This window comes from Populus nigra, chromosome 1, assembly GCF_951802175.1.
Source record: "Populus nigra chromosome 1, ddPopNigr1.1, whole genome shotgun sequence".
NCBI lineage: Eukaryota > Viridiplantae > Streptophyta > Magnoliopsida > Malpighiales > Salicaceae > Populus > Populus nigra.
Window position 1 is genome coordinate 28583361 of NC_084852.1, and position 12787 is coordinate 28596147.

At 31.0% G+C, this 12787-nt stretch overlaps 1 protein-coding gene across 1 annotated transcript; it reads left to right on the plus strand.

Annotated features, from left to right (window-relative positions):
* The first annotated feature begins 632 nt into the window (after positions 1-632).
* On the plus strand, positions 633-2403 carry LOC133697612 (pectinesterase-like). The gene is made up of 2 exons (XM_062120290.1): positions 633-1617; positions 1709-2403. Exons 1-2 carry the CDS (start codon positions 633-635, stop codon positions 2401-2403), a joined length of 1680 nt encoding a protein of 559 aa, XP_061976274.1.
* Positions 2404-12787: the final 10384 nt, after the last annotated feature.

The following is a 12787-nucleotide window of genomic DNA, read 5'->3' on the forward strand; positions in this document are numbered from 1 at the left end:
GGTGAATATGTATTTTAACTATTTTAAAGTTTTTGAAAAGATTAAATCATCCTTGATTAACAATTCAAGAAATTGTTAAGTCTAGAAGTAAATTTGTATTTTACCGGTAAAAAAATTAGAAAATATAAATATAACCCTAAATAATCTTTTAGTTACTAACGAACCACAAAAGAAAATCAAATAACAGTCGTCACAAATGCAATTTTTTCTCCAAGATCAAAATAGTAATTTTACTGTAATAATTCTGAATAAAATAACAATTCAGAATAAAATATTACTTGTGGTGCAGTAAAGGCAAACGTTATAAATTTCTACTTTCAGATGATTGAATATCTCAAAGCTCGGAGCATGGCAATTTTCCTCCACTCTAATTTTATCCTAACGAAAATGACAATTTTCCACCTGAAACTGCGTTCTACCATTGCCAAAACCAGTGACATTCCCTTCATGCAGAGAACCTTAATTTAGAAAGTACCATTTGTGCACTATAAAAGCTCAGCCATGTCCCTTGTTCATCTTCAACCTGGCCACACAAACAGAGCCGAGTCTCTGTTTATCTTTCTCTTTCGTCCATATTTTTCTTTCCTGTAGAAATCAGGAATCGATACAAGCCAGGGTAAGACAAAAAAAAAATGTTTCGTAAAGTAGTTGTTCCCGTTATTTCCCTCATTCTTGTTGTCGGTGTTGTCATTGGGGTGGTGGCCGTAGTGAATAACAGTAAGGTCTCCGATGGAGGCAAGAAAGAAGAAAGTTTGTCTCCGGAAATGAAGATAGCCACTCAGCTATGTCAACCATCAGATTACAAGGAGGCTTGCACCAAGACCCTCAGCTCTGTGAACAGCACCGATCCTAAAGAATTTGTCAAGCAAGCTATACTGGCTGCCTCGGATGCCGTGAAAAAATCATTTAACTTTTCCGACGATTTGGTCGTCAAGGCCAGCAAAGACAAGCGCGAGAAAATGGCCTTGGATGATTGCAAGGAGTTGTTGGACTACGCCGTCCAAGAACTTCAGGCATCAATATCATTGGTGGGAGATAGTGATTTGCACACCACAAATGAACGAGTTGCAGAGCTACAAAGTTGGCTGAGCTCCGTCCTTGCATATCAAGAAACTTGCGTCGATGGATTCAGTGATAACAGCACCATCAAGCCTACCATAGAACAAGGTTTTGTTGATGCTAGCCACCTCACAGATAACGTTTTGGCTATCATCTCTGGTTTGTCAGGCTTCCTCAAATCTGTTGGTCTCCAGTTTAACATTCCTTCTAACTCTCGTCGCCTTCTTGCCGAGGATGGATTTCCCACCTGGTTCTCTGGTGCTGATCGTAAGCTTCTGGCTGCACAAGGCAATGGTAAGGTTAAACCAAACGCGGTTGTGGCTCAGGATGGTAGTGGACAATTCAAGACCATCAGTGCTGCCATTGCTGCATATCCCAATAACCTCAAGGGACGATATATCATCTATGTTAAGGCTGGAATTTATCGTGAGTACGTTACTGTTGACAAGAAGAAGCCCAATGTGTTCATCTACGGTGATGGACCAAGGAAGACCATCGTCACAGGAAGCAAGAGCTTTGCCAAGGATGGCTTGGGCACCTGGAAGACGGCTACTTTTGGTAATGATAAATTTTCTTTTTCTTTTTAATCTTGAACATAAATTATGCATTGTGGGTTCTTTCCACTGATTAATTTCTGTTGCTACTGCAGTGGCTGAAGCTGATGGGTTCATTGCCAAGTCGATGGGATTCCAAAATACTGCTGGTCCTGACGGGCACCAGGCTGTGGCACTTCGCGTAAGTTCTGATATGTCAGCATTCCTCAACTGCAGGATGGACGGGTATCAAGACACATTGCTGTACCAAGCTAAGCGTCAATTCTACCGCAATTGTGTTATTTCTGGCACAGTTGATTTCATCTTCGGTTATGGCGCTGCTGTGATCCAAAACTCGTTGATTGTTGTCCGGAGACCTAATGACAACCAGCAGAACTCTGTGACTGCAGATGGCAGGAAAGAGAAGCATGCCACCACCGGGTTGGTTATCCACAACTGCCGGATTGTCCCTGAGCAGAAGCTAGTCGCTGAAAGGTTCAAGATCCCAACATACTTGGGCAGGCCATGGAAGCCATTCTCCAGGACTGTTGTCATGGAATCAGAATTAGCAGATTTTATTCAGCCTGCGGGATGGATGCCATGGGCTGGAAGCATACATCTTGATACTCTGTACTATGCCGAGTATGCCAACAGAGGCGCTGGTGCAAACACCAACAAGAGGGTGAACTGGAAAACTTTCCATGTCATTAACAGGAACGAGGCTCTGCAATTCACTGCCGGCCAATTCCTTAAGGGCGCTTCTTGGATTAAAAATGCTGGAGTGCCTGTGTTGCTAGGCCTAAAACGTTGAGGAGATGCATGGTGTCTCGCCAAAAGGCTTGTAGGAGAGAGTCGAATTATATAAAGACAAGATCAACATGAAAAAATAATTGTATAATCTGAGCTTTGTATTATGAAATTGATTCGTTTCCATTTATACATATACTAATTATTATAGTGTTAGGATATTATGCCAGCACTCGCTTTCATGGACCTCTTCACAGTTCCATTAATTATTAATTAACTATAAACTCAAAGACGACGCGGTTTTACTGTACCCTTCAAATTTAAATAGTATTTTTTTATTTAATATTATATTTTTTTTATTTAATTATTATATTTTCATAACCTGGATTAACCCGGATTTCAGGTTTAATGGGTTAATCCTGACTCAGATTTTTTTCTTTTTCTTAATTGTTCTTTTTTTCAATTTTATCCTTTAATATTGATTTGATTAAGAATTAAACGTCATGATTTATTTTGTTTACTTTTTATTAGGTTATCATAATCTCATGACCTGAAAATAATGTTTAACAGGTTAACAAGGATTGACTTTGGTTGTTTTTTTATGTCTTTTATTTAATTGATTTTTTTTTAATTTTTTAATTTAATATTGGATCGGTTGAGAATTGATCTTTATAATCTATTTTAATTTTTTATGAGAATATCTTAGTCTCACGATCAAGGGCACTGGCTTTGGCATTTTAACCCCGGTTAAATCAGGTCGTATTTTTTAAAATTTTCTTTCTAAGAGGTTATATCAGTCTCATGACTCGGGTCACGGGTCTTTCAACATTAGACTTGCTTTTTATTAAGTTATCCTCATCTCATGACCCAAATCACGGATTTGACGGGTTAACCTAATTGACTTATTTTTTCTCTCTCTCTTTTTTAATTGACTTTTTTACCCCAATTTTATCAATTAATATTGTGTTTGATTGAGAATTAGACTTAATGATTTGTTTCGATTTGTTTTTCATTGGGTTATCACGGTCTCATGACCTAGAAATAATGCTTAATGGTTAACTCAGGTTTATTTGTCTTATTTTTATGTTATTTTTTTAATTAAAATTTTATAAATTTCATCATTTTATATTAGATCTAACATGGAGATTGATAATCGAGTTTTATAATTTGTTTTGACTTTCTAATACTCAAAACCAAAGTCGCGGATTTATCAGGTTAACCCAGGTTAAATCATGTTATTTTTTAATTTTTTTCTATAAGATTATCTTGGTCTGATAACCCGGGTCATGTGTTTGGTGGATTAACTCAGGTTATTTTTTATGTTTTTTAATTGATTTTTTTAATCTTATCTTTCAATATTGGGCTAGTTGGGGATTGAAATTCGTAATTTGTTTCGATTTGTTTTTCATAGGGTTATCTCAGTCTTATGACTCAGGTTGCAAGTTTGACATGTTAACTCGGGTCGTTTTTTTAGGCTTTTTTTTATTAATTTTTTTTTCAATTTCATCGTTCAATATTGAGTTGATTAAGAATTAGGCTTCATAATTTATTTTGATTTGATTTCTATAAAGTTATTGTAGTCTCATAACCCGAGTTGTCCCATGTCAATCCAATATCTTATTATTTTAATATTAAGAAATATATCATCTTGAAATTTAATTTAGTCAAATATTGTTTTCATGAGTTGTATAGCTTGTTTTGGATTAGTAAAGTCAACCAGCTTACATCGGGTAATCCCTCATGTATTTTTTTTTCCTCTAGAAAAAAAACATCATCAACATTTGAATATTTTTTTATATTCAAGAAAAATTTAACTTGATCCACAACATAGCACGGGTCAATCATCTAGTTAATAGTCTATAAAGCATTTGCGTTTTGCTATAAGAAATCAAAAGAAGATTAAGGTGTACATTTGATCTTCTTGTATAAATATGGTTACGCTAGCAACATCCATCCTTCAATTGGATTCAAAACTCAATTCAAGCTTAGAAGGTGTTTGAGAGCAATGTTGTCAAAAAAGTGAGTTAACTCTTAAAATCTTATAATTTTATGAGTCAACATGTATTCAACATGTCAAATCGGATTAAAACTCGAAAACTAGTAAAATTGGTCAAACTCGTTCAAACTCGGTAAAATCAGTAAAATCGGACCGATTTTACGAGTTTGAAAAAAATATAAAATTATGCATTCTGGTAATCTGTACCTTAACATTTTCATTGTTTTAAATTTATATCTTGTAAAACTTGTGCAATTTTATAATCAAGGGCTTGATTTTGACTATAATTATTATAATTATTTTTAATGATACAAGTTATTTGTGGATTTTATTTTCATAAAATTAATATACATATTCATTCTTTATAATTTCTTATGTAAACTATTAATATATCAATTGATATATTACTTTGTTTTAGATGGCAAATATATAGAATAAAAGTTGTAAATTGGCATGCTTGACCCTTGGAGTAATTAATGTTAAATGGTCTATCAAAATTTGAAGGGACTCGTTTCTTATAAATGACGAAGTAAGTGGGTCGATTTGTCCAAGAAATAGAGGAATCAATGTGAATAAAATAAAGGTGTTTGAAATTTTCTGTAGTTTATTTTATTTTTATTTTTATTGTGTTATATTGTTAATTACTACTTGATTGAAGTTGTTAATATATAATTAGTTAAAATATTTTACTTATGATTTTATGATTTTACGATTCGAGTTTATATTGTATATTCCGTGTCATGTCAAAAAAGCGTTTTTGACAATCTGGTTTGAAAGTGTGGTAACAATTGCTTTTCAAAGTGTTTTTCATTCCAAAACACATTAAAAAAAATATTTTTTTATTTTTAAAAAATTATTTTTGACATCGGCACATCAAAATAATATGAAAATATCAAAAACATATTAATTTAAAACAAAAAAAATCAAAATTTTTCAAAATAACTTTCCAACTACACTGTTATTAACTTTCCATCTGCTTGTTGTGTTGTTAGGTTTTCAGGTATCACCTTTAATGACCAGAGAAATGCATGGATTCACAGTGATCATGGAGTGTTTTATACACTGTCTACTGTTATCCCTCAGAAATGATTTGAGATTTGAATCCTCAGAGTTGTTGTTATTCTCCATAGACCTTCACAACATTCCTAACTCGTTGTAATGCCTCTGAGGTTGATCTGTAGGAGGATTGTTGTCAGGTTTATTTGAGATTTTCTTTTTTGGTTTTCGTTAGGTGCTTCATTTTTTTGGTGATTTATGGCAGTTTTACTCAACTTTACTTGATTTGATTGGTAAACTCAGTGTTGCAATGTTGTTTTATATTTATCTGGATCTATTTAGCATATAATACCTGATTAGAGCTTTAAGTCGGAATATGGGTCGTATTGGATTTAATAACTTTAAAATATACTTGTGTTCTTGGATCTTGAGAAAGTTTTGGATAAAAAGGGTGTTTAATAACATGGTAGTTGTTGTTTTTTAAAATGTTTTTTTTTTAGAAATGCATCAAAATAATATTTTTTTTAGTTTAAAAAATTATTTTTAACACTAGCACATTAAAATGATTTGAAAATACCAAGAAAATATTAATTTGAAGTAAAGAAAAAAAATTAATTTTTTTTCAAAACCCCTTTAAAATACAAAAACAAATAGGTGTGAAAGCGAAACAAAGGACATAATCTTTCAAACGATCAGGTTTGTTATTAAACCGAACTCATAATTGACCCAAGTAAACCCTGTGATATGCCCAGGTTTGGACTGACCCAACTGGCATCTTAGTTAACGCCACCAAACCTATTTCAAACCCGGCTGAGTCAAAAGCTAGGTTATTAAAACAAAAGATTAAAACGCTTGAAACTACGTCGTTTTGAATGAAAAAAACGAATCCCTAAAACCATAGTTATGAAATCTGGATCGGCCCAGCGGGTCGACCCGAGACCCGGTCGCCTCGGTGGCTGGACCAGTCCAGGTAAGGTTAAAAACCGGCTAGCGCAAAAAAACAATCAAACCCGGTCGACCCGGCGGGTCAACCCGTGACCCGGGCTACCCGAGTGAGACCCGACATATATATATACTAGTTATATGACCCGCGCGATGCCGCGGGTCAATTGTTTTACATAAAAAAATATTAAAAAAATACTAAGATCTAAATGTGTTAGGTTTTTTTTGCAAAGCTATACCCAAGAGTCTCGAGTTTGGCTGCAACGCCTGACCTAAGAGTGATATTTATAATATTAATAATAACATTAAACTTGTATGACCCAAGTTTAAATGGGTCTAACTGCAATACCAGACCCAATAGTCTTGGATGTGGGTCTGGCTGCAAGGTCATGTCATAAAAGTGTGATAATTAAATAGATTAATTAAAAAAAAAAAACCAACAGGAAGAAAAAAACTAATGAAGAAAAAAAAATCTGAATTAACTGGGTTAACCCGTCAAACCTGAGATCCGTGTCATGAAAGTCTGATAATTAAATAGAAAAAAATTTAATATCAACAAACTAAATAAAAAAATTAATTAAAAAAAAAAAAGGCATCAACCTTTTCACCGTGGACTGCACTTGCAGTCCATCGTGAAAGGCATAAAAGAAAAAAAAAGCAAAAAAAAATAAAAATAAAGGCATCGGCCTTTTCACCGTGGATTGCATACAATATAAAAAGATGAAATCGGAAGAACAAAAATAATGCGAAAAAAGAAAAATAATCTGAATCAACTGGGTTAACCTCCCAAATCAAGTTAACCCGTCACACCGGGGATTCGTGTCATGAAAGTGTGATAGCTAAATAGAAAAAGATTTAAATAAAAATAGGAAAAAAACAAAAAAAAAAAGATAGCTCAGCGTTTCATAGTGAAACACTGAGCACTTTTAGTATATGTTATAATAATAATAATAATAATAATAATAATAATAATATATAAGTAAAAAAAATTAATTAAAAAGGACAAAGCAAAGAGAAAAAAAAGCTACATGAAGAAAAAAACTAATGAAGAAAAAGAAAAAAAATCTGAATCAACTAGGTTAACCCGTCAAACCTGGGATTCATGTCATGAAAGTCTGATAATTAAATAGAAAAAATTTAATATTAAAAAACTAAATTAAAAAGATAATTAAAAAAAGACAAAAAGACAAAAAAAAACTAAAGGCATCAGCTTTTTCACTGTGGACTACACTGTGCGGTCCACAATAAAAGGCTTAAAAAGGAAAAGAAAAAAAAACAAAGGTATACGTCACGGGTTATTTTTTTTCCTTGCATAAAAAATATCAAAAAATACTAAGATCTAAGAGTGTTAAGTCTTTCAGCAAAGATATACCCAAAAGTCATTGGTCTAGCTGCAACATTTGATCCAAGAGTAATATTTATAATATTAATAATAATATTAAACTTACATGACTCAAGTTTAATTGAGTCTAGTTGCAACAGCGGACCCAAGAGCCTTGGATGTGGGTCTGGCTACAAGGTCGTGTCATAAAAGTGTGATAATTAAATAGATTAATTAAAAAGAAAAAAACCAACAGGAAGAAAAAACTAATGAAGAAAAAGAAAAAAAATCTGAATTAACCGGGTTAACCCTTCAAACCAAATTAACTCGTCAAACCTGAGATTCGTGTCATGAAAGTTTGATAACTAAATAGAAAAAAAAAATTACGGGTTAACCCAGAATTAACTGGGTTAACCTGTCAAGCCCGGGAGACGTGTCATGAAAGTCTAATAATTAAATAAAAAGAAATTTAACATTAACAAACTAAACTAAACAAAAAATTAATTAAAAAGAGAAAAAAAAATTCAGGTTAACTCGTCAAACCAGGTTAACCCTTCAAACTTGGAATCCGTGTCATGAAAGTCTGATAATTAAATAAAATAAAATAAAATTTAACATTAACAAACTAAATTAAACAAAAAAAATTATTAAAAAAAACACAAAGAAAAAAGCAAAAAAAAAGAAGCCATAAAGGCATAAAAAAGGAAAAAGAACGAAAAAAAATAAAAATAAAAATAAAAAAATGAGCAGTTTATAATTATAATATAATATAATAATAATAATATAATAATAATAATTATATTAATAATAATTATTATATTATATAAGTGAATGAAAATAAAAGGCATGAGAAGCTACAATGCTTTTCCCACGCGTTTTAGAGTATTCTATTAGTTATATAACCCGCGCGATGCTGCGGGTTTTTTTTTTTTGCATAAAAAATATAAAAAAAACTAAAATTTAAAGGTCTTGGGTTTTTCTGCAAAGCTATATCTAAGAGTTTTGAGTTTGACTGCAACGTCTGACCTAAGAGTAATATTTATAATATTAACAATAACATTAAACTTGCATGACTCAAGTTTAAGTGAGCCTGGCTGCAACACCGGACCCAAGAATATTGGATGTGGGTCTGGTTATAAGGTCGTGTCATAAAAGTATGATAATTAAATAGATTAATTAAAAAGAAAAAAACAAATAAAAAAAACCAACTGGAAGAAAAAAACTAATGAAGAAAAAGAAAAAAAAATCTGAATTAATTGGATTAACCCTTCAAACTAGGTTAACCCGTAAAACCTGGGATTCGCGTCATGAAAATTTGATAACTAAATAGAAAAAAAAATTGACGGCTTTACCCAGAATTAACTGGGTTAACCCATCAAACCAAGTTAACCCGTCAAACGCAGGATACGTATCATGAAAGTCTGATAATTAAATAGAAAGAAATTTAACATTAACAAACTAAACTAACGAAAAAAATTAATTAAAAAGAAAAAAAATTCGGGTTGACTCGTCAAATCAGGTTAACCCATCAAATCCGGGATCCTTATCATGAAAATTTGATAACTAAATAAAAAAATTTAATATTAACAAACTAAATCAAACAAAAAAAATTTCATTAAAAAAACAAAAAAAGAAAACGACAGTTCTATAATATAATATAATATAATAATAATAATAATAATAATAATAATAATAATAAGTGAAAGGCGTGGGGAAGCTACAGTGATTTCCCCACGCCTTTTATAATATAACTAGCTTTGATACCCGCGCGATGCCGCGGGTTATTTTTTTTATATAAAAAATATTTTAAAAAATAAAAATTTAAAAATCTTGGGTTTTTCTGCACAGTTATACCCAAGAATCTTGGGTTTGACTGCAACGCCTGACCTAAGAGTAATATTTATAATATTAATAATAAAATTAAACTTGCATGGCCCAAGTTTAAGTGAGTCTGGTTGCAACACCGGATCCAAGAATACTGGATGTGGGTCTGACTATAAGGTCGTGTCATAAAAGTGTGATAATTAAATAGATTAATTAAAAAAAACAAAGAAAAAAAATTAACAGGAAGGAAAAAACTAATGAAGAAAAAGAAAAAAAAACATTGGGGAAATTTTTTTAAAAAAAATAGTGACGAAAGCTAAAGCTAAAACTAAATTCTCAACCAACTCAATATTGAAAAAATAAATTTAACAAAGATAATTTAAAAAAAAACATGTGGGGGAAACAGTGTAGCCAAACAAAAACCATGTAAGGGAAACACTGTAGTAATCCATAGTATTTTTTTTTTTAAAAAAGCTACAAAGCTAATCTCTCAACCAGCTCAATATATAAAAAAAACCGACAAAGGCTATCTAAAAAAAAAATCAATTTTGGGTAAAAGAAATGAAAAAAAAATATACAAAAAAGGAAACAAAAGCGAAAAAAAAAACACGTGGGGAAAGCTACAGTGTTTTAAAGAAAAAGACAAAAAAACTAATTTTTCAACCAGCTCAATAGTTAAAAAATAAAATCAACAAAAATAATTCTGAAAAAAACAAAACAAAAAAAATGAAAATATGTAAAAAATGAAAATTTTGGAAAAAAAGAAAAATAAAAAAAATTATATAGGAAAAGCTAAAGCTAGATTATCAGCCAGCTCAATATTGAAAAAATAAATTCGATAAAGATAATTTTTTAAAAAAAATATATGGGGAAACACTGCAGCAAAACAAAAACTAAGTAGGGAAACACTGTAGCAATCCATATTGTTTTTTTTTAAAAAAAAACTACAAAGCTAAATTCTCAACCAACTTAATATAAAAAAAATAAAATCTAGAAAGACCATTTTGAAAAAAAAAAGGAATAAAGGAATCATAAAAAAAAAACAATGTATGATAATATTATAGCAATCCACAATGTTTTAAAGAAAAAAATTACATAGTTAAATTTTCAACCAGCTCAATATTTAAAAAAATTAGCAAAGATAATTTTGAAACAAAAATTTTTTTTTAAAAAAAAGAAACAAAAAAAAGAAGAAGAAATCAATTTTGGGTAAAAAAAAAGCAAAAAAAAACATGTAAAAAAAACCTGCTAAAAAAAAATCAAACCTGATACAGTGAAACCATTTTGAAAAAAAAAAGAATAAAATAATAATAAAAAAATATATATGAGAATATTATAGCAATCCACAATGTTTTTTTTTAAAAAATTATATAGTTAAATTTTCAACCAACTCAATATTTAAAAAAATTAGCAAAGATAATTTTGAAACAAAAATTTTTTTTAAAAAAAGAAATAAAACAAAGAAGAAGAAATCAATTTTGGGTAAAAAAAAAAGCAAAAAAAAAAACATGTAAAAAAAAAACAAAAGCAAAGAAAAAAGAAAAAAACAAACCTGCTACAGTAAATATCCCACACGTTTTAGAGTTCTTTAATATAATAATAATAATAATATTAATATTAATATAATATATTAATAAGTGAAAGGCATGGGGAAGCTATAGTGCTTTCCCCTATAAAACCTGAATCGACTCGGCGGGTCGACCCGGGACCTGAACCGGTCCGGGTAAGACAAAAGACCGGCCAAAGAAAAAAACAGGTCAAACCCGGTCGACCCGGGCTAATCCGGGTAAGACCCGGTATATATATTAACTTTATTGAACAATCACTGACTCAGGGAAAGCGAAAGGAACGCTAGAGTTTTTGCCCTAATTTCTTGCAGAATAGACAACAACCAAGACATTTACTTTTGTCGGTATCTCCTGCAGAATAGACAACAATCAACAGAGAGTTCATTGGAGAAATCTACAGGTGCTCTCTCTTTTACGTTGATATTGTGTCCAAGCCAAATTATTTGCTTTTATGATTTTTGCATCTGGATTTTCGCATCTGCAGCTCTTACTTGCTTTACACATTTGGGTTTTTGTCTTTGAATCTTCTAACCCCTTTTGGATCTCCCATTTCACTTCCCTTTCTGTCATTGATTTATTATTTGTTAAATTCATGTTTTTTTTTAACTTTCTCATAACAAACATTCTCAGGACAGTTTCATAAAAATTTATTAATGAATATACATTATAAAAAACATGCTCCTCTTGGTTTGTGCTCTGTATGATAATCTAGAATAATTAATATTTTTACAAGTCTTTTATCTGATAATGTTTTTACATTATAATCTGGAATAATCCAATTTGTGCACTTTCATTTAAACCAATTACTGCCATACATGTCTATCATCTGTACCATGAATCAATCATTACTATGCCGAATTGAAATTGCTTGTATGCTTTTTGGCAAGATGAATATCAAATTATTATGATGATGAGCAGTTATTCTCATTGCTTCTATGAGTTCCATACTGCAAGTTTTTTAATTTTCTTATTTGAATTAATAGTGAGTAAGAAGTTGATTCATGATGCAACAATAATGGGCATGATGTTGAATACAACATAGTGATTTCTTCTCTCTACATTCCCAGTCTATCATAGTCCCAGTTTCCTTAATTTCTCATCTTGGTTTATTTGATTGCTCGTCCTATAAGGGGAAAAAAATTAAAAAGCATGAAAAAAGCATAGCTATAAGGGGAAAAAAACAAAGAGAATATTGTTTGCACGGGATGCTCCCGTGATTAAAATTCAAATTTTTTATGATAAGTTTCACATTCAAATTTCAAACATTGTTATAGAACTTGATATTTGTTGGACATTTTTAGTGGCGGATCCTAGAAGGCACAGATGAGGCCAGTAGCTACTCTTTTGGGTTTTTACCAATCTTTTGTTTTTTTTATGCAGCTGAAGATGTTGATTTATGGATTCTAATGTAAAATGGAGTTAAAATGTTGATTTATGAATTCTAATGCAAACTAGAGTTTGAATATTGTCCCCTTATATTTATTATGTTAAATTTTTTGTCTCTAGAACAACTTGTTATTTTATTATCCATGTCTTTAATATCTTTAAATTATGTTAAATATTTATTTATTTGAAGATAAATGCAGTATATATGTTAATGTGATATTTTCTTATTAATTATGCTAGCATATATGTTAATGTGATATTTTATGTTAAAAGAACCATATTAATGTGTGCCTTTTGTTATTGACCCGGGTTAACCCAGGTTGACCCCCAAGACCCGTGACCCAGTTATTTTACTGGGTCAACTACCGGGTCGGGTTTTATAACTATGTTTTAGAGTCTTACTTAATATTAACTT

Excerpts from the sequence above, each read along its gene's own strand:
- LOC133697612 (XM_062120290.1), top strand. The coding sequence starts at position 633 with ATGTTTCGTAAAGTAGTTGTTCCCGTTATTTCCCTCATTCTTGTTGTC. Across the intron at positions 1,618-1,708 it reads CTGGAAGACGGCTACTTTTG|TGGCTGAAGCTGATGGGTTC; the intron begins GTAATGATAAAT and ends TTGCTACTGCAG.